This window comes from Crotalus tigris, unplaced genomic scaffold, assembly GCF_016545835.1.
Source record: "Crotalus tigris isolate CLP2741 ecotype Arizona unplaced genomic scaffold, ASM1654583v1 scf7180000018975.1359446, whole genome shotgun sequence".
NCBI classification, from domain to species: Eukaryota; Metazoa; Chordata; class Lepidosauria; order Squamata; family Viperidae; genus Crotalus; species Crotalus tigris.
This window is the reverse complement of record NW_024097306.1, coordinates 1084550-1105279: the sequence shown is the minus strand read 5'-3', so window position 1 is coordinate 1105279 and position 20730 is coordinate 1084550. Positions and strand designations below refer to the sequence as shown.

The 20730-nt window shown below is 41.2% G+C and overlaps 1 protein-coding gene across 4 annotated transcripts in view; it reads left to right on the top strand.

The window, feature by feature from the left end:
* The first annotated feature begins 8237 nt into the window (after positions 1-8237).
* NEDD4L (NEDD4 like E3 ubiquitin protein ligase) overlaps positions 8238-20730 on the top strand; it is a 319995-nt gene continuing 307502 nt past the window's right edge. For 3 of the 4 annotated variants that reach the window (XM_039358054.1, XM_039358053.1, XM_039358052.1), the window contains exon 1: positions 8814-9284. In XM_039358054.1, coding sequence (XP_039213988.1) covers positions 9237-9284 — 48 coding nt within the window. In that variant the 5' untranslated portion in view covers positions 8814-9236. Of the gene's footprint in view, positions 8297-8813; positions 9285-20730 lie in introns of those variants that run through there. The other variant, XM_039358058.1, reaches the window with a different exon arrangement.

The window sequence follows — 20730 nt, the reverse complement described above, 5'->3', positions numbered from 1 at the left end:
GAGGTAGTATAGGTATCACCTAATTCTAAATAAATCTCCTTTGCCTAAATCAAATAAATGCAAGCAGGGGCATCAGGAGGTTCAAAAAGGCAAGATGGCTGCAAACCTGCAATCAAAGATCTTTCTACATATAAAAGGGGGCAGAGCTTCAATTGTGCGATCACAGACATTTTTTGACACTCATAAACCCAAACAGTGGATATCCTTGCAGAACTAAATTATGAAGGCTGAAACTGTCTGGGCTTTGCCCTTCCAAACCTCATTGCATCATGAATATTTTAAATGAGGCTCTCACGTTCCACCAAATTATGTTTTGCTTGATTTGGATGGTCTAAATCTAGCCAAGATTTAATCATAGTTAAAGCAAGCCAAAGCTTTATGATAATGAATCTGAGGCCAATGAATCAGAGGCTAAATTTTCACCTGTGATCAAACCCTTAGCAAATTAATTGCATCAAATCCATTTCCTGATTAATGTACTGCTTGGTGCATTGCTATTGTTTCAAGGTGAAGCATAGTTTTCAATCATTTATTGTTTTTTGGATTTTGTAAGCCTCTCAATCTACTGGAGGGAATGGATGTAACAAATTTAAATAACTAGACAATAATAATAATAAAGCCACTCCCCACTTCCTCCTGCAACTCTGTAGGTGACATCCCTGCTGAAATATATAACATCCATGCAGTGAAGTGAATTGTGTAGTGGGAACTGTGAATTTTCCTTGGACAAAAAGAAGTGGTCTCAATATAGCAACGTAGGAGGAATCCAGAGACCACCACAGCTTGAAAATATCATATAATGAATTGTTTTGTTGGGACCAAGAAAAGAGAGTGGATTAGGCATCTTAGTAAATGGAATAACAGCTGCAGATTTTTTTATTATGTAGATGGTGCTTCAGGTCATAACTGAGCCACAGCTGTGGCTGAAAAGGAATTCCCTTTTCACCTCTTTGCCATAATATTAAGATGCATTAATCACCACAGTTTCTTCTTCAGCCTTAGGAGAATCTCACAAAGAAAATGCCACTGTCCTCTTGGGATTGGAGGATCTCTGACTAGGCTGATGTTCATGGTTTATGGCTCCTGTTTTCCCTCCCCCTTCACGTCCATTACGCACAACCTTCTATTTGCTTATGCCTTGTGTTGTCAGTGGAGTAAGTCTCCTTTTAAAGGTCAGGGTCCAAAACAATATGGCTCTGAGGCACGATGAGAGATTTAAGTGAAGGACTTGGAAGTGGTCATGAGAAGACAGAGAATGTTTAGTTTTCAATGATGCTCCAAGCCATAACTTATAGGTAGCTCTTTCTGTGGCCCAAAGGGGGGATACGAAGTGGCACCTGCCCATATGAAATCAGAGTCCACCACCAGTGACCTTTGATGGATTGTCACTGCCAAGAAATTAGTTTAGTGTGTAAAGGGGTAGGGATTGGGATTCTTTCAAGATTGGACTGAGGGCAAAACTCTTAGAAGTAAATCATAGTTATGATGCACCCCAACCCCAGCAATGCTCAGTCACAATGAAACATTGACAATCAAAATGTCACAAAAGCAATAAAACCAATCTACACCATGATATTGTCCCAATAACACACTAGAAACGTATATACACTCTAATTTTATTAACACTAAACAGCAGAATAGAGCTAACCCCAGCGTCTGCTCACAACTGCTTCAACTAATCTGCTTTAATAAATAAGATATTTATAAATCCCTCTTAAATATATCTGGAGGTGGAGAGAAGAGGGTAATTGTTTATCCATCTTGCATAGAAGATGCTAGATACAGCATTGACTGTTTCTAGGCAAACTCTACGCTTGCAGCCTTGTGTATCTGACATTCTCTGTAATAACTGGTGTGCCTGTTTGATCATTGTAAATTCTCATCTGAGCTTCTTTATTTTAATTTCTAATTCGGAGAAGTGTGAATAATTAATAGACTTTTTTTTAATTGGAAGGGATCTAATTCACCTTCCAAGAATCTTGGAGACTTTTTATGAATCACCAGAGTGGTTATCAGCAGGATCATGTAGGTTAGGGGTGTCAAACTTACAACATTACGTGATGTGTCACGATGTATTGCGAATTTTTTTCCATTGCCAGCAATGGGGTGGGCGCGGTTTCGGCATGACACATCCGGCCTGCAGGCCAGCAGTTTGACACCCTGATGTAGGCTGATATTTAGTGCACTGTAAAGCCATCCACTATCCTGACTAGAATATCTAAAGAGGAATTTATGCATGCAATCTTTGCAAGAAAATAAACCAGTAATCTGAGCGATAAATGAGATGCTAAAGCAGCCTCCAGCCAATCATTTTGATGCCATCATGTGTGAGATAGTGCTATTTATTTATTTATTTTTTGCATTTGTGCTACAGAGTCAAGAATCAGCCAGAAGTATTTCATTTGTCTTCAGAAAATGCCATTTGATCCTCTTCTAGAGGGCTGGGTGAAATTGATTGGGTTTGGGCCATTCTGTGATTTTCTTCCAGCAGTGGAAACAGCCACATTCAACCTGAATAGTGAGATAGTTGACAAATAAAGTTGATAAACAAATAAATAAAACCAAACTAATGGGGGGAGGACATTTCAATTCCCTTAGATGCTCTGCCACTGATTTTAAGGTGACCTTCTTGGAGAAAAGGAATTACACAGAATTACACAAAAGAGCTGAACAAGAATCCGTCCATTTCTCAAAGACTAAACAGAGAACAATGTTTCTTATTATCCTATATGTGTCAGCCATTCATTGCAGGAATGTCTGTTGTTGCACCTGTTAATATTAATGGCCACTCAAGGCGATTTGAGCTCCTTTTTCATCATTTTCTTTCTTTTCTCTCACCAGCCTGTGAGAGTCCTGCATGCATAATCCTCTGCCCTCAGGTGTGGACAGATGCCATGAATTTAATGAAGTGAATGGCTGTTCATAGAAGCTGGCAATAATAAGTGTGCTTCATTTTAAGGGGCCACTATTTCCTTTGATTTTTTTTTTAACTGAGAATCAGGCATATTTATGAAAGGTTGGCCAGTGATGTTAAGCTATGTGGGTAGTCGACAACCTATGACCGGTTCCTTAGCAATGGTTACAATGAACCCGGTTCTCCAAAGCTAATTGTGAGCTGGTTTTGAAGTTCCAGTGTTCTAGTCTTCCTGCAGTCATGTGACCACATTTTTGGTATTTGGCAGCTGGCCCACATTTATAGCCGTTTGTAGCATGCTGTGGTCAGATGATGGTGATTTACAATAGTTTTGCCAGAAACCAGTGTTTATATCCCACAGCAGCCAATGGGTCCGCTTGACAATCACTATGTTCACTCAATGGCCATCCTGAAAAAGGCTGAGTTATAGTCATAGCCTCCAGGACAACCTGTACCAGAGAAATTAGATATTCTTTTCCCCCGCTCAGGTCTGGATTTGCAATATTGGTGGTATAAATTGAAGGGCATCTACTATCACTTAAAAGGCACCAGGCAGTTTAAACAAATGTTTTACTTTGAACCACCAAAATTGTACATGGTGTCAGTAGCGTTAATGGAAGTCTGTAGAGACAGAGTCGTGTTAGTGTATAGTAGTCCAACACCAGGAAGAATTTGGTAGCAACTTTTGGGACTGTGTCGTTCTATTAAATGGAATAAGCTTTACATGTGAGACAGATTGCAAGCATTTCATCAGCTAGCTGCATTTACAATATGTTGGAAACCCATTAGGTTTGTTGAGATTTACTGAAACAGTCTGAAATCTTTTGAGCAGCGTTTTCCAAATACGGCCATTTTAAAATATCTGGTCTTCAATTCCCAGAATTCCTCATGCTGGCTGAGGCATTCTGAGAGTTGAAGTCAACATGTCTTAAAAGTAATCAGGTTTGAGAAACATTGCTTTTGATGAATGTGAGTTCTGCAGTTGTCTTTCTATAGTGCAGATGTAGTTCTGCTGTTCCCAAACTACCCCGAGATTTGTAATAGCATATCCAGCTCTGATACACAAAACCAAGCTATTCTTTGAATTTTCTCTTGAATGGAAGAGGGAGTAATTCTGTCAGGCTCTTACTATATTTGCATTTCTGGAATCAGTATGTAAAGAAGAACGCAGGTTATCCCTTGGCGTTCATACTTCTTAAAATGTAGTTCTTTGGGCAAAAAATATGTACATAAAAATGCATGTGGAGAGAGGAAAAACAGATTCAGAACACTACGTTAAAGACAACTGCTACCAAAAATGCACTTATTTCACTAAACAATATGTATCTTTGAAAAATGTGCATGAATATTCATATATATATATATTCACCTTGGCTTTTAATCTGTACAATAGGAAACAAGATGGAACATATTTAAGACTGTAAATTGGAAGAAAATGAAACAGACAGGTTTATTCATTCGCATGACCGGAACTAATCCTTAATTCTAACATGTTCTATCAATATATATGCTTCTACTTTGCCTCTTTCTAGTAGAAACAAAGCAGATCTCTGAATATTGTCCTCCCTTCCTGTAATATACATGTATTCTATCCCAGGATGTGATCAATAAAAAAATGTGATATTCACTTCATACTAGCAATTTAGTTTCTTGAAGAAAAAAAACTCCAGGTGTTTCCCTGCAAGGAAATATAAAGAGGAAATAGATAAACACATTTATATAGAGAAATATGAGAGGCTAGGAATAGATTAGATTTACATAAATTAGGGTACACTGAAAAGTACATGTTACCATAACATTAAGCAAAACATATAGTAATCCTAGCTTTCTTTTTTTAGAATATTGAAAGTAAAACCATATTATTATTATATTACCTCACTGTGTGGATATGGATATTCTGGATTTAAGCCTCTGTAAGTGTTTAACAGCTCAAAAGAGTGTATTTAGCCATATGAAACAAAAATTAAATCTGATCAAAATATGAAATGAGCATTTCTTTAGAGAAATATCTTTAATAAAAGTGAATCTGGAATCACAAACTTGAAATAATTCCCTGCATTACAGGTAGTCCTTAACTTACGATTATTTGTTTTGTGACCATTACTGGTAACTTTACTAGCAGGGTCCTGGGATCACATTATCACTATTTGTGATCTTTCCAGCTAACTTCCAACATGCAAAGTCAATGGGGAAAGCTGAATTCACCTAACAGCCACTGGATTCACTCAAACACAGCAATTTGCTTAAAAAAACCACAGCAAAAAAGCTTGTAAAATTGGGCACAAGTCAATGACCATCATGCTTATCCTGATCGTAGCCATAAGTCAAAGACTACTTTTAAAGAAAACTTTTAAATGATTATGAATAGGGTATACTTAAGGTTTAGATTTTTCTGAAGCAAATAACATGCAAAAATGTCTCTTTCCTTGTCTCACTTAAAAACTGTGTAGTGTGTAGTGAAACACAGTCTCGAAACAAAAAATATGAACATCTACAATTTAGCCCTAAATCCACTGATATTGCTACTTTATTGTATCAAAATTATAGCCCATTTTGTTTTTATTCCTATATTGATTCTCTTCCAAAGAAGTCTCATGACTGTTCATACATTAACAGTTACTTGATTATCAGTCTCAGGCCCTTGGTAAAAAATTAACAATGTGTCATTATGATTTGGATCAACAGAACATGGGAGATTACATGAAACTGAGCTGAGAAATCTGACTGGAGACAGCTCTTATTTTCCGTTAATGCTGTATTTTTATACTGTATTGAAATAATGAGTCATGATGTTGAGATGGGTGAAATAAACAATAAATGATAATATACAGTATGAAAGCCAATTTACTGTAGCGGTTAAGTTACTGGACTAGAAACTGGGAAATTGTGAGTTTTAATCCTGTCGTGGGCACAAAGCCTTCTGAATGACTTTAGGCCAGTCTGTCTCTCTCAGCCTTAGGAAGCAGGTAAGGGCAAAGGACTTCCAAATTTTGTCAAGATAAATGCAGAGATTTGTCCCAACTTAAATCTTTCACACAATACACTCTATACATTTACACTATTTAAATTATACTATGTATAATTTATATTCTACAAGATTACTATTAAAATCACCATCTGTACATGGGTGGGTCCTATAAAACAAGTAAACCATTGTACTTGATGCAGCGGTGTCTGCTATCTTTCAATCCATCTTCGAAGTTACGACTGCTACACCGCCCCCACAGTTAAGTGATCGCATTTCAGATGCTTGTCAACCAGCCTGCATTTACAACCAATTACAGCACCCTGTGGTCACGTGATTGCATTTTACAACTTTTTTTGCGATTTTCCAGAAAAAATGCTCAGCGGATAAAGTAGATTTGGACTGAAAATCCCGTGATTGACTTAGCAATTACAGTGACTCACTTAACGACCATCATAAAAAAGAACATAAAATTGAGTTCAGTCATGTGGTGACCCAATTTATAACTGCAATGTCTTATGACTAAACTTCCAGGTGCAATTGTGGTCATAAATCAAGGACTACCTATATATAATGCATAAAACTATAATGTATAAGGAAATTTTATTCTCTTTTTTTTTAAATAAGGGGGTTTCTTTTTTGGGGGTTTTATTTTTTTAAAAAAATTAAAAATGTTAATTGTATATGTCAGTGGTGGTGAACCTATGGCATGGGTGCCAGAGGTGGCACTCGGAGCCCTCTCTGTGGGCACACGCACCGTCTTCCCAGCCCCGCCTCCTCCCACACACCCCTCCTCATCAGCAGCACCCCCCCAGAGGAGAGTTGCCCCTGGGCGCAGCCCACACAAAGCAGCAGAGCCAAGGACATGGTAGCTGGGCAGTGGGGACAAGACTCCACCCTTGCATCCCGTTGCGCGCAGATGCTGCTGTGGGGCAGGAGCGGAGAGCATAGCCGCTATGGCACTGCTGGGCTGTCTAGGTGATCTTTGGTGGACTGTGGAGGTTGTGGGTGGCCCAGTGGGCAGGGCAGAGCAGGGACGGGGTGGGGGCAGTTTTGGGGCACTTGGTCTCTAAAAGGTTTGCCATCTCTGGTGTATGTTAAGAATGTAAAATAAAAGCAAAAAAATGAAAATGCTGACTTGTGATGTCGTGAACATAAAAAAACAGGTGTATAAATTGTATGGTTGCCATATTGATATTTTTGATCATACTCTGCAGACACTGCTATTAAGGTGCCTAAAATACAGCAGCTTCAAACAGGTGTTTCCTGGGCTGAATCTGTATCTCCAATTATGTTTTTTGTAGGTTATATCAGCCTATATACATACTATGATTAAACAGTAATCTGTGGTGATGTTGTACACAACATTAGTGTGCACGTAAACGCCAGCTCTGAAGCTACTAAGCCTTATCTCTGAAAAAAGAAAGGCAAATATCCTTTTAACCTTTGTCAGCAGAACATAGCAGCTGGATTCATACAGCCATGTCATGGTTTATAAAACATGGTTTATGGCTTAAGATACTGTGTGAATCCAGCATGTTGTCATTTGCTCAATAAGCCACAATTAACAAGTCTTGGCTGGGTGTGTAGTGGGTGAATTTATCAGCTGAAAATTTTTAACATGGAGATGGTTGGCCAACACAGAACAATATCCGGAATGTTCAAAAATCTGTACTGTTAGCAGGATTGAATAATTGATTTTGGGGTTGTGTTTATCCAGATCCCCCAATATCTCTCTGGGTGCCTCCATCAAAGTTCTGTAGAAGAGGAATGAAAATACAAAAATAAATGGTTTAACCATTAATAACTAGTAAGTTTACTCTACACTGAAAGAATATATCCAAAATATAATAAAGGTCTGTTGATTCAATGAACAGTATGAAGAAAATGGTTTTAATGAACTGAAAAATAAGCACTGGAGAAAGGCAGGTGTTTGTGTCTAAACATCTTTCATTTTTGTGTCTAACACAAACACTGCAGTCCTGGAAAGAAGTTATCGGAAATGTTATTATATACATACATATGATTTACCAAGATGATAAAAGAAACTACGCAACGCAGTCTTCCTTCACCCGGCCACATCCACAGAGCGTTGGATGAGCATTATGGAAGCTGTAGTCAAGCGCATCCGGAAGGGAACCAGTCGCCCAAGGCAAATTTCAGTACAATCCCTAGAGGGCGAGGCTCGGCGAACGATTTCTCCACTGATTTATTACACAAACTCGCGCACTCTTAATATATTGCAGCGTTTTTCTTATTTGCCTTTTTTTTTTTTAAGCGCTCGCTCTCGAATTCCTCTTTTTCCAGAAGAACCACGGCCGTTTCCAAACTTGTCCACCGAGTGGCGCCTTTTCCTTTGGAGATCGCCTCGGGAATCCGAAGAAGCGCGGGCTGCAAGTTCCGCGGGAGAACGAACGGTAAATGCGTGAATAAGAGGGACCCACTCGGGATAACACAATCAATGCTGGGAAGTCAACTAATAGAAGGCGATGCAACTCCCCCCCAGGCCCGAGCGCACAGAAACCCCCCCCCCACACACACATTCAGTAGATGTTCAGATGTACTCGCGCATTTTTTTAAAAAAGAAATTGCAGCTAATGCAATCCGAGGGGGACTCCAGGAACTAGCCCTGTTGCCAGCGCACATGCTGCAAACGCTGGACACGTAACCGGGGCTTCTGATTCGCAACCCCTTCCTTTCTTCCCATTCTTCCTTTCTCAGGCTCTCGCCGCTCCCTCTCTCCACCCATACCTCCCCCCGTCCCCTCCTTGGGCGGTAGATAGGTAGAGAAGGCGAGCCCGCGCTCAACCTAACCCAGAAGTTTCCTCCAGCCCCGCCCGCTATTATTGGACTCGTTTCCCATTGGGCTTCGCGCAGCTTTCTCCCCGCCCTGGAGCAGCGGCCCCGCTCCACCGCCGCTCCCCCCCCCGCCCCGTGCTTTCGCCAGCCTTGGCCAAGCAGAGGAGGGCTCGCTCGCGTTCGCTTGCACCGGGCAAAGCTGTGGGCAGCGGTCGCGCTCAACCCCGGCAGCCCGGACGCCCAGCCGAAGCAGGAAGGAGCCGCGGAAGCCTCCGGCTGCAGCCCCGAGGCGGCTGGCTGCGGGGTCTCCCTCCGGTAGCCTCGGCCAGAAGGGGAAGCGGCGGCGGCGGCGGTGCCCCAGCGCTCCCCGCAGTTCTGGATCGGGGCGGAGGGCGGCTCCCCGCTTCCTCCGCTGGAATTTGCCTCCCGCTGCAGGGCTCGCTGCCTCCCCGGGAGAGCCCCATCGCCTCTTGGCGCGCCGCAGCTGCTGCCCCGGTGATTTGCGGGCAGCCGCTTGCCTCGCTCCCGGGGGGACGCCCCGCTGCAGCCTCCGGACCCATGGCGACCGGGGCGGTCGATCCGGTTTACGGACTTTCGGAAGAAGAAGTAAGTCCGGCGCCGAGAAAGGGGGGTGGAGGCGGCCGCTGCTCAGGGCGGGATGAGGACCTCGGCTCCGCCGGCTCCTTCCTTCCTTCCTTCCTTCCTCCGGCTCGGAGAACGGGGAAGTCCCCAGCCGCGCGGGGGAGGGGGTGGCGGTCCTTGGAGGGGGCCGAGCGGGATTGTCTGCGACCGACGGTGGAATTGGGGGGGGGGGGAGGGAAGGAGGAATGGATGGATGTCCGCCGCGAGGTTGGGGTCCCACCTTTCATCCCAAAGCAGGGCGTGGGGCTTTCCGAGCTGTTTAGAGCCACCGTGAGGTCTCTGCTAAAGCCAAGTCGGTGGGCTTTCTTTCTTTCTTTCTTTCTTTCTTTCTTTCTTTCTTTCTTTCTTTCTTTCTTTCTTTCTTTCTTTCTTTCTTTCTTTCTTTCTTTCTTTCTCCCCCTCCCTCCCTCTTTCTTCTTCCTCCCTCCCTCCCTCCCTTCTTTCCTTTTTTCCTTTCTTGAGCCAGGAAGGGCCACTCTGATCGGGTTTCCCTCCAAGGAAGGTATTTTTCCAAGCGTCTTCCCGTAAGGTCCTGGAGCACACGCATCTGCTTCTCCAAAGCCAAAAATAAAGGTTAGACGGTAACATGCAGTAAAGGTGAAGAGTGGAAATGAAGGAAATTCAGCTGTAACAGGTTCGGCTTCCTTTCGAAATCCGGGGAGGATGAGAATGAGAAGTAGGCTGGGAGAGAAAGGACGGAAATGCCTGAGCAGATCCTCTACCTTGAACAGGCAGTTGAATGGAAAATGGAATAGGTGGAGGATAGCGTCTCTTCCATAAAGCCCCTCAATTAAAGGTAGCCTTCCAGTGGAAAATGCCTGTGTGTTTTACCTGCTCATTTGCATTTTAGATGGAATTGGGGAAAAGCGTTTGCATATTTGGCATTTCTCCCATCCATCCACCCTAGGGAATTTATATCCCTTGTCCATGGGAAAGGTTAGTGTGTTAGTGAATCATAGCAAAGAATAATGGACATTTTCTTTCCCCTTTTGTGTGTGCGTGCCAGTGTGTTCATAGGAAGAAAGAATTGAAATCATTGCAGAACAGACTTCCTAGAAGCACTGAGTCTTTGCTGGAAGTAATTGTTTATATTCGTTGTTAGAAAGTGCCAATGGCAGATCCTGGAACCACAAACCATAAAGAGGTCCCAGTTTTGGAGAACTGACTGAGGGCCAGAGCTTGTGAGCTGAGAGGATGATGGAGCCAAAATAGTCATAGCAGTAGCACTTAGACTTATATACCGCTTCACAGTACTTTACAGCCCTTTCTAAGCAGTTTACAGAGTCAGCCTGTTGTCCCCAACAATCTGGATCCTCATTGTACCAACCTCTTAGTCTTAGCTATTATTCTGTTAAAGGAATTGCTTTCTCAAAGCCTAAAAAGGCAGCTTTGTTGAATCACACAGGGACCCTCGCTTTCCTGCTCAGAAAGTGGCATGCCAGAGGAAGGGAGGAAGGCTGGCAGAGGAGGAACATAAGCTGAGCTGGGAGGAGGAACCATCCATCTTCCTATACCTATAGAACAGTGGTTCTCAACCTTTCTAATGCTGCGACCCCATAATACAGTTCCTCATGTTGTCGTAACCCCCAACCACTTATACATCACCGGGTGCCAGGGGCGTGGCCAAAGAAAAGGGGAAAAATGGCGGACAGCCTTGTTTGGCGACCCCCGTGAAATGGTCGTTCGACCCCAAATGGGGTCCCGACCCACAGGTTGAGAACCACTGCTATAGAAAGATCATGAAGTCCAGTCCCACCTTCTCCCCTTTACTGATTGATAGGGTTTGTGGGGTGGGCCTTAAGTTTATTGGAGAATCCGTTCTTTGCTTTCCATTGCATGCTTTATTGGCACTCTTTCCAAGAAGTGGTGCTCCATGTGAAGCCATCAACATCTGCTGGGCTCCAGTGTTCTGTTTAATATATACACTTTTTTTTTCAGTGCATGTGTTGTTGCATTTGCAGAGACTCTTAAAGGTGCATTTAACAGTACACTCATACTGGATTAAATTACTATACCTTTCGGTTTTAGATTATTTAGAAATGGATCAATAACTGATCAGTAGTGTGTGCTGGTTAAAATCTCAAGTATAGTGTAGTGAACTAAATCAGTTTGTGTAATCATGAAATAAGTCAACAAAAACCAGGACTTTGGTAGGGCTCCATAGATTATCTGGGAAGCTAACAGATTAGATATTCTTATGGCAGCATTGTTATTATTTATTATTGTTCTTTAGTTCCTTGTCTAGGTTCTAAACTCCAATAGCTGTTTTAAAAATCCAAAACCATCAGCCAATATTTTCACAATGTTGGAGGAAAACAAGCTGATCTGAAACAAGGAGATTCTGTTGCATGTGTAAAGGTATCACCCAACTCTCAGTTAATAAAAAGGTTTTACTGCGGGAAATCAGCTTTCCCTGTGTAGTATCTCCAGGCTAAGGATTGCTTCTCATCCTGTCTAATGTTGCAAGAACATTTGGTGCTGCTGCAGCCAGATTTTTTGGCTGTTATTAACTGTAAAATTCACAGAAGATAAACCTACAAGCTGTTAAATTGTACAAGAGGCTTTTGTGCCTGAATGGGGTCAAATATAAATTGGTACTTTTTGAAGATGACTCTGTCACAGTTTGTACTTCTGGCAGTCAGATATGTTTATTTTATTTTATTACGGGTATTGTAATTTTAGAACTCTCTCTCTCTCTCTCTCTCTGACTCTCGGTCTTTTTGATTCCGGGGGGATAGTGATCTCACCCTGAGAAGTCAAAAGTTGGAGGTTCATAAGGCAGCTCTCCAGCTCTTCCCTCCCTTTCTGCGTAGAAGGAGAAAACAATTCTGGAGCAATAGGATGTGTCAGTCCAGGGTGTGAGGCATTGTTTCTTAACCTTAGCAACTTTAAGATGTCTGGATTTCAGTTCCCAGAATTCTTTAGCCAGCGTGCTTTATATAATATAGCCCTAGTTAAATCTTGGTCCTGCATTGTAATGGAATTATTAAAAGATATGTTTGGATGAGAAGGTGGAAATCCTGGAGGAAAGGTCCATTGTATTTGACTAGAAACCAATGTAATGTGGTATAATTGATGTCCAAAGAGTAAGGATGACTTAATTTAATCTGGTAAGAGTGCACATACAAGGATAATGTTGCTTGTCAAAAATTTGCTCTTCTGTGGATGGATCAGAATTAATTTGGGTAACAGATAACTTCCAGCTTACCATTCTAAGTTATCAAGGAGTGTGAAAACTATAGACCAGTGCATTTGAACCTGCTAAGGCAAGCTTTGGAAGAATATTGAACAGTCTTGCGATTTCCTGGTGACTGTCTTTTTGGTCCATCTCTTAAGTGGAAGCTGAATGAAATATTATAGTTCCAAAGAGCCACTTTTCTAACTGAGGGATGAATCCGGGAACTTTGTATTTGGGTTAAGATTGGTTTCTTTTGTCCCTGCTCTCTTTCGCATCCACACTTCCTTTTGATACTTCCTAATTATTATTATATCATAGGAAGTAAGGAAACTTTTATTGATCTACCTATATGAAAATCATCTGGACTTCAATTTCGGAGTCCCCAGTTGATTCGCTGCCTATTCCTGCACTTGGTGTTGGCTTTGTACATGAATAGATCAATGAAGGCCACATTCTTAAACAGGCTTACTTAGGATGTTTCCCATTGAAATCAGTGGGACTGCTGTCAACAGGTGAAAGCCCCTTCTGTCCTAGCCAAATAATTTATCCTTGTTTAAGGAACAGGCATTTGCAGCTGAAACTGTTGGTTGCTATCCATTCTTCAGAGATGCTGAGTAAGAGGCTTAGCTGCATTTCATATGTTGCTATCTCATAGTTGTTATGTGAACTGCTATCTTTAAGGGGGCTTTTTTGGTCCAAGAAGGCTCTTTTTCACCTTGGTTAGTTTGCTGTGAAAGCCCTGTAGAGCAGTGGTTCTCAACCTGTGGGTCGGGACCCCATTTGGGGTCGAATGACCATTTCATGGGGGTCGCCAAACAACACAGTCCACCATTTTTTCCCCTTTTCCTTAGCTGTGCTACTCCCTTTCATTCTATTGGCTTTTGAAAGCCAATAGAATAGACTCTCTTGAATAGAGTCTAATTCTATTGGCTTTCAAAAGCCAATAGGAATTGTCCAGGCTGTCTCTGCCCTGCTGAGCCCACCAAAAGTCCCATTCTGCAAAGGGTGCTGCACCAGTTGAGTAGTCCTCGACTTACGACCGGTTGGGGGTTGCGGCATTAAAAAGGTTGAGAACCACTGCTGTAGAGCATTAGTAATATTGACCTTTAGCTTCCTTGAACTTGTTATTTCCTTCTGCAGACAATGAACGCTTCCTAGAATGAGTCCTCTTTGGTGGTGTATGTACAGATAGTCCTCAACGTATGACCACAACTGAGCTCAAAATTTCTGTTGCTGAGTGAGACATTTGTTAAGGGAATTTTGCCTCAGTTTACGATCTCCCTTGACACATTTGTTAAACGAATCGCTTCATTTGTTAATTTAGTAACGGGTGTTCTGTGAACCTGGCTTCCCCATTGACTTTGCTGGTCAGAAGGTTGCCAAAGGTGATCACATGACCCTGGGACACTGCAGTTGTCATAAATGTGAGGCAGTTGCCAAGCATTTGAATTTCAATCACGTGACCATGGGGATGCAGCAATAGTCGTAAGTATGAAAACTGGTCATAAGTCACTTTTAACAGTGCCATTGTAACTTCGAATGGTCACTAAATGAACTGTTGTAAGTTGAGGGCTACATGTAATCCTCTAATCATAGATGATTAAAGGCCTGGAGACTAAAAATATGAGGAATGGTTGCAGGATTTGGGTTTGGCTAGTCTAGAGAGAAGGACTAGGGGGGACATGATAACAGCATTCCAGTGTTTGTCACAAAGAAGAGGGGCTCAAATTATTCTCCAAAGCACCAAGAGGGCAGGACAAGAAACAATGGATGGAAACCAATCAAGGAGAGAAGCAACCTGGAATCAAGGAGAAACTTCCTAACAGTGAGGACAATTAACCAGTGGAACAGCTTGCCTCTAGACGTTGTGGTGCTTTATCACTGGAGGTGTTTAAGAAGAGACTGGACAGCCTTTTGTCTGAAATGGTATAGGATCTCCAGCTTGAGCAGGAGGCTGGACTAGAAGATCTCCAAGGTCCCTTCCAGCTCAATTCTGATTCTGATTCTGATTCTGTATAGAGCAATTGGTAGCTAAGCTTTTTCATGAACAGCTTTTCTAGGATCAGTCTTCTAGTCTTGGCACTGCAGCTTCGATTCTGAGGAACTTTAAGACAATTCGGTTCATATTTTCTGTTGGCATCAAGACGCGCTTAGTGAATTCGCCTGCCTGTTTTAAACCAAGAAGATGAAGTCTTCCAAGTTAACAAGCAATTGTTTTCACCAAGGATGATTAACGGCCTCTGTGTAAAGGAGTGTAAGTTCTTCCTGTGTTGTGAATAGGATAGGTTTATATTTAGGGAAGTTTGCCAGAGGTGAAATGGATACATGATGTGAAAGCAAACCTGCGTTATCAGCCTTTGCTTGGGATAATTCTGTACAATTGGTGTAGGCTGACCTTCATAAGAACAGCCAACATTCGGCACTCCATAGAGCAAAAAGGAGGAGCCACACGACTTGTGAGATTGGAAACTACAACAGTAAACACATTAAAAACAGCAATCTGCTGGTTGAGTGTATGTTGTTGCATAGCCAAGCATTCTTACATAAGATATCTTCCAGATACAGTGAGATTCAAATTCAGGAATTCCAAATAACAGAGCCAGAAAACAAGATATTGGGAGAGATTAATCTTAGCAAAATAACTTACTGCTGTTCTTTTGCTTATTTCCCCATGTAACTTGCTTTTTTTTGTTAGGTGGCAGTGGTAAAAATTAGAAAGAAAACATGTAACATAATCTTTCCGTTTGAAGTCTAAATCAGTGAATTTTTTTAAAATATATATATTTTGTTGATTTTTTTAATATAAACATCTTGATATTTGGTAAACAGCGGTTGTCTGGGTTTATATTTACAAAGTAATCGCTATCAATTAATTTCTATATTCCAAAATCCACATTATGGCTTTGCTTGATTTTCTCTTCTTCCAATAATATTCTCTTTGCAACTTAAAATTAATATAATTCTTATTAATTTGATAAGTAACAATTAAATATAAAGGTTTTTCTAAAATTTCTACCAATAATAATCTCATTAATATCATGCTTCTTTTCTATCTGGTCATCTTGGTTGCCTCATCACAGATCCTGTTTACAATTCTTATTGAAATTTATCTTGCCTACAATGTTCAAAACATTTCTACTGGTTAAAATTTTCTGAGAATTAATTACCTTAAAGTATTTAAATCTTAAAAAAATAAGTAAGAAAAAGACAGAAAGAAAGACATAGAAAAAGAAAAGACATGAGAGAAAAAAGAGAAGAAAGGAGAAGAAAGAAAAAGGAAAAAAAGAAAATAATATACTACTTAAAATACGTATCCCTCTTGAATTAGTATACACTTATTCCCAAATTCTTTCTGTTCTTTTTACCCATAATTAAATCTTTGTTTAATCTTTAAGTGTTCCATTTAATAAATCCAATCATCTAATCTTTTAACTCTATTCAAAACATTTTCCCCATTTTTAGTTATCCATTGGAATTTTCTTAAATTCAATTACATTTAAATATCTAAAACATTTTCTTTATGTTAATCATCCTACACATTTTTATGGTTCTCGTATTGAAAAACAAAAGAAAAAAAAGAAAAAAGATACTGTCTTACTTAGAGAGTTCATCCCTCTTAAACTAAAATCTTTCAATTTCTTCAGACATATTCAAACAAGTGTTTAATTTTAAAATATTTCCTCTGATACACCCCATCATCTAATTCCTCAATTCTTACTTTAGCCCTCTTCTTTTGCCAAGCATCTCTCCCAATCAATATATTCTGTTGCATCAAAGAGTCTTTCCATAATCTTGTAAATGTGGTGGATATAGTAGACAAATCAAACATCGTGCCAGTCCACCTTTCAATTTTTTTCCCCATAAACTTAATTTGCCGCTTCTGTTTAGAGGAGAGTGGAACAAAAAAACCCTTTCACTTTTGGAGGATTTTTACTTCTGGGGTTTTTCTTTTTTTCTGAGGAAATCAGTCAGGTAGAAGAGAGAAAATCAATATTCTTACCCAGTTCAGTCACGCTGTTTACAATCACACTTAGTTTAGTGCTTTTTGGCTTCGGCTGCATGTAGCTTGGGCTAGATCACAGGTCTGCAACCTGCGGCTCCAGAGCCGCATGCGGCTCTTTGAGCCTTCCCCTGCGGCTCCCAGCCTCCTCTGCCTTTGCAGAGAGAGACAGAGACAGAGAGAGGAATTGTGCTTCCCTGCTTCTCTCTCTCTCTCTCTCTCTCTCTCTGTGTGTGTGTGTGTGTGTGTGTTTGTGTTTTTGTGTGTGTGTATGTAAAAGAGAGTGGACTCACAGTGTTTTCCGAGGAGCTGAAAAGCTTACTGGGCGGAGCTCCTCCCTTGGCTGTGTCTCTGCAGGAAGCAGGAAGGGCAGGAGAGAGCTAGCTAGCCCAGCTAGGCTGACTCAGGAATTCTGGGAGTTGAAGTCCATGAGTCATAAAAGAGACGAGGTTGTCTACCCCTTATCTTGTTGGACAACAGCTTGAAGCTTGTCAGGTGAGCAGCAGATAGGAGAGGGGGGGAGAAAGAGAGAGAGAGGGAGAGAGAGAGAGAGGGGAAAGAGAGAGAGAGAAAGAAAGAGAACGGGGGAAGAGGAGTGGCAGGCAGACCAAGGGCAGAGAGAGGGAGGGAGGGAGAGAGACAGAGACCCTTTTGACATCTAAAATGAAGATAACACTGCATATATCCTTTTTTTACCTGTGTGTGTATGTATGTGTGTGTGTATATATATACATACATACATACATACACATATACACACACACACACATACATACACACACAAACACACACACACCTATAATAAAGGTAAAAAAGGATATATGCAGTGTTATCTTCATTTTAGATATCAAAATGGTTTTGCGGCTCCCAGTGTTTTGTTTTTGGTGGGAAACGGGTCCAAGTGGCTCTTTAAGTGTTTTGGGTTGCCTACCCCTGGGCTAGATTCATGAATGACGCTAGCCTTTCTTCTGTTGGTTTTTGGAGAGCTTTCCCCAGACATTTGGATCGACTGCCATCTCCCCAGGATCGACGGGGCTTCCCTCCTACCTTGCCACCTCTCTGAGGTGGCTTTTGGCCCATTTAGGGTCCCCAAACAGAAAGAAATCAGCTGTAGGGCGTGGAGCCCGTGATCCCTCGACTGTTGCGCTAAACTGCGCAGAACCGGAAGCCCTAAATCAGTGACATTTTAATTATCTTGGGAGATCCTGAAAACCCTATGAGGATTGGGTGATTTGAAGATAAATCTCTGTGCATAATTTTTCAAATATTGTTTTTTGTAGTGGCATCATCTTTCTTATCTTAGCCCCACATACTTTGTGGAGCGTTTCTGTCCTCTGGGCTGGTTGTTTGACGTGACCCCTGCCACATCTGGGTTAAAGCCCTTCGCCTTAGAGCTCCTTTGGACAATGGTAATGATGATGAGCCAGGAGATAGAGTATCTCTGGAGGGAGGGAAATCTCTTTGAAAGAAGCAGTGATGTCTTCCCCCCCCCCCCCGACTCTGTCTGGACCCTGTTTTGACTAACCATCGCCTGTCTCCAACCTTCCACTTTTGAGGAAGGTTGTTGAGAGGATGGCAGGAGGTCAATTTTTTAGTGTCCTAGAAGAATTGGATTATTTAGACTCCTTTCAGTCAGCATTCAGGCACAGGCATGGATTGATTACCCAGTTGTTCCCTGGAGGTGGAGTAGGGATGCTCTCCTTTTGTTCCTGTTCTCTGCAATATTTACTATTATCAGCCATAGGTCGTCTTCTGAACTCTTTGGAAGCTGCAGTTGGCTCAGAAGGCAGCAATTCATGCTTTGGCAAAAGAGAACCTTTTATGCGATATCTATTTTGTGGGCCTGCATTGGTTAACAACAGATTCCCAGTGAAATATTGGTTTTAATCTATAAAGCCCCCTATAGAAGGTAAAAGGACCTCATTCTTCATAGGCAGTTGACCTGTTTGGTACATGTTGCCTTACAAAATCTGTTAGTGGTCTCCAAATTTGAGAGGTTAAGACGATGGTTCTTAGTTGTAGCCCCTATTTTATGGAATAGGTTCCTACCAGAGATCAAGTTAGCTCCTATCTAATGACATTTTGGCAGCTGATGTTAACTGAACCTGTCTGTACACCATTTGGAAGAGGAGGACTTAACCCTGTTTGGGGTCATAGTGTTCTATGGCAGTGGTGGCGAACCTATGTCACGGGTGCCAGAGGCGGCATTCAGAGCCTTCTCTGTGGGCATGCACGCCGTTGCCCCAGTCCTAGGCCTTCAGCTGGGTTTTATAAAAACTTTTTACTTTAGGCCTCCACCGCCATGTGCAAAAAAAAAAAAAAAAAGGTTCAATCAGTCAATTTCAACCTTGTGGGAAAAAAAAGATCTTGCAAAGTTGGAATTGATTGAACTTTTTAGTCCTACCCAGTCTGCCATTACCACCACAGCCACACCCACCCAATGGGCCACACCCACCTTGCACTCGACGATGCATGTGGGTTTTGGGTTGCAGTTTGGGCACTCAGTCTCTAAAAGGTTCGCCATCACTGTTCTATGGTATTGATTTTCAGTTTTATTGTTCATAGCAAAATGTTACTTATTAACTGCTGATTGTGGCAGTATCCTGAATGAGTAATGAATGTATGATTTTGGGACATACAAAATGGTACGATTCTGCCTCGAAGAAGAACTTTTAAAAGTCATTCTTGGGGCTTGGATGCTAAACAGATCTGAGAGACTTGTCTTCTTCGGGTTGCTGGCCAGCACTAGCTGGCAGATTCAGCCATCACAGCCAGAGAGTTGTGGTGCAGCAACATTGGGAAAACTTTGCATTCCCAACCCATTTTTGTATAGTACGGTAATAGTAAGAGCTACAAGAGCTGCGTGAAATGCGTCAAACAATCTTTGTTATGCACAGACCAGACATAAATCTAACAGACTGAAACCCAAGAGAAAGCACATGAAAGTGACAAACAAGAGTTTAGAAATTCCCCCAGAAATTCATAACATCTTGAGCCTGTTATTTTTGGCCGTTGTTACTTCATTGTTATGTGAAGTTGAAATTAGGAAATGTCTCAAACAAACAGCCCAGAGATCATTAAGAGGAAGAAGTGTGGCTGACGATTAACAAACCTTGAAGTTGTTTGTACCAATCTACAGTTCTTTGTGGCATCAGAATTAGATTTGATAGGCATACAGATAATATTCAAGGGGTATTTTTTTTCCCCTGAATGAAGGAATCTTTCTTGCAATTTAGCAGCTGTGCTATTTTGTTCAAACCAGATTGAAAGTGTGTGTGTGTGTGTGTGCCTGCATCTATATGTGGGTGGAGGATAGTCACACTCTCAGTTTAAAATTCCAAGGGTAATATTATTTATGATACAAAATATTTTCCTGTGCCTAAATCAGAAGGTGAGAGAAAGCCTTACAGAATCAGGATGAAGATGGAATGAAATCAACTTGGCTGGTTCTCTTTATGTGTGAGCCAGTTAATTCCAAATGAAAATCAATTTTGTAGACAAATGAAAAATAGCAAGCAAATCAGTCTTGAGGAAACAATGTTTTTTTAAAAAAATCTCAGCTTCTTTAACGTCTACTGTTACTTACCCTAAGCCTGCTTTCCTTTTGTGACAGCGAGTAGTGGTTAAGATATTTAGATAAGGATGGGGAAAAAACAGGTTTGCGTCCACTCTCACCCATGGAAACTCACTGAGTGAGTTTAGGATGATTATAATCCCAATTTCTACCTCACAGGGTTGCTCCATGGGAGTAAAATGGAGGGAGACCCCCATGAAAGATGCCTTGTTCTCTTGGACAGGCAGGATGTAAGCTTAAACTGGTTTACAAATTTTATTAGTTGATTACAATTTTATTAATTTATAAAAATATAAAATACAAAGAAAAATGAAAATAATGAGAAATAGGGGAAGAGGAAAAAGTGTAGGGTAAAAGAAGAAAGAAAAAGAAAAGCATTGACTTCTGATTCTTTAGTGCAGTAAAATAAGGTAATAACATAACAACCTCAACTTTTACACTTATGTAGTAGTCATTTCCATAACAATAAATCTAATTAGCAAAACCCAAAATCAGAGTTTCACTTTTTTCCCATTTCTAGCTAAAAGTCCAGAAGCAGTTTCTGAATAGAAACAACATTAGTTGTTAAAACAGGATTTAAATTTAACAAAGAATAGTTCTCATAGCTACATAGATGATTAGTGTAAGAACATTGTACCACATGTCAAAGTTTTATATA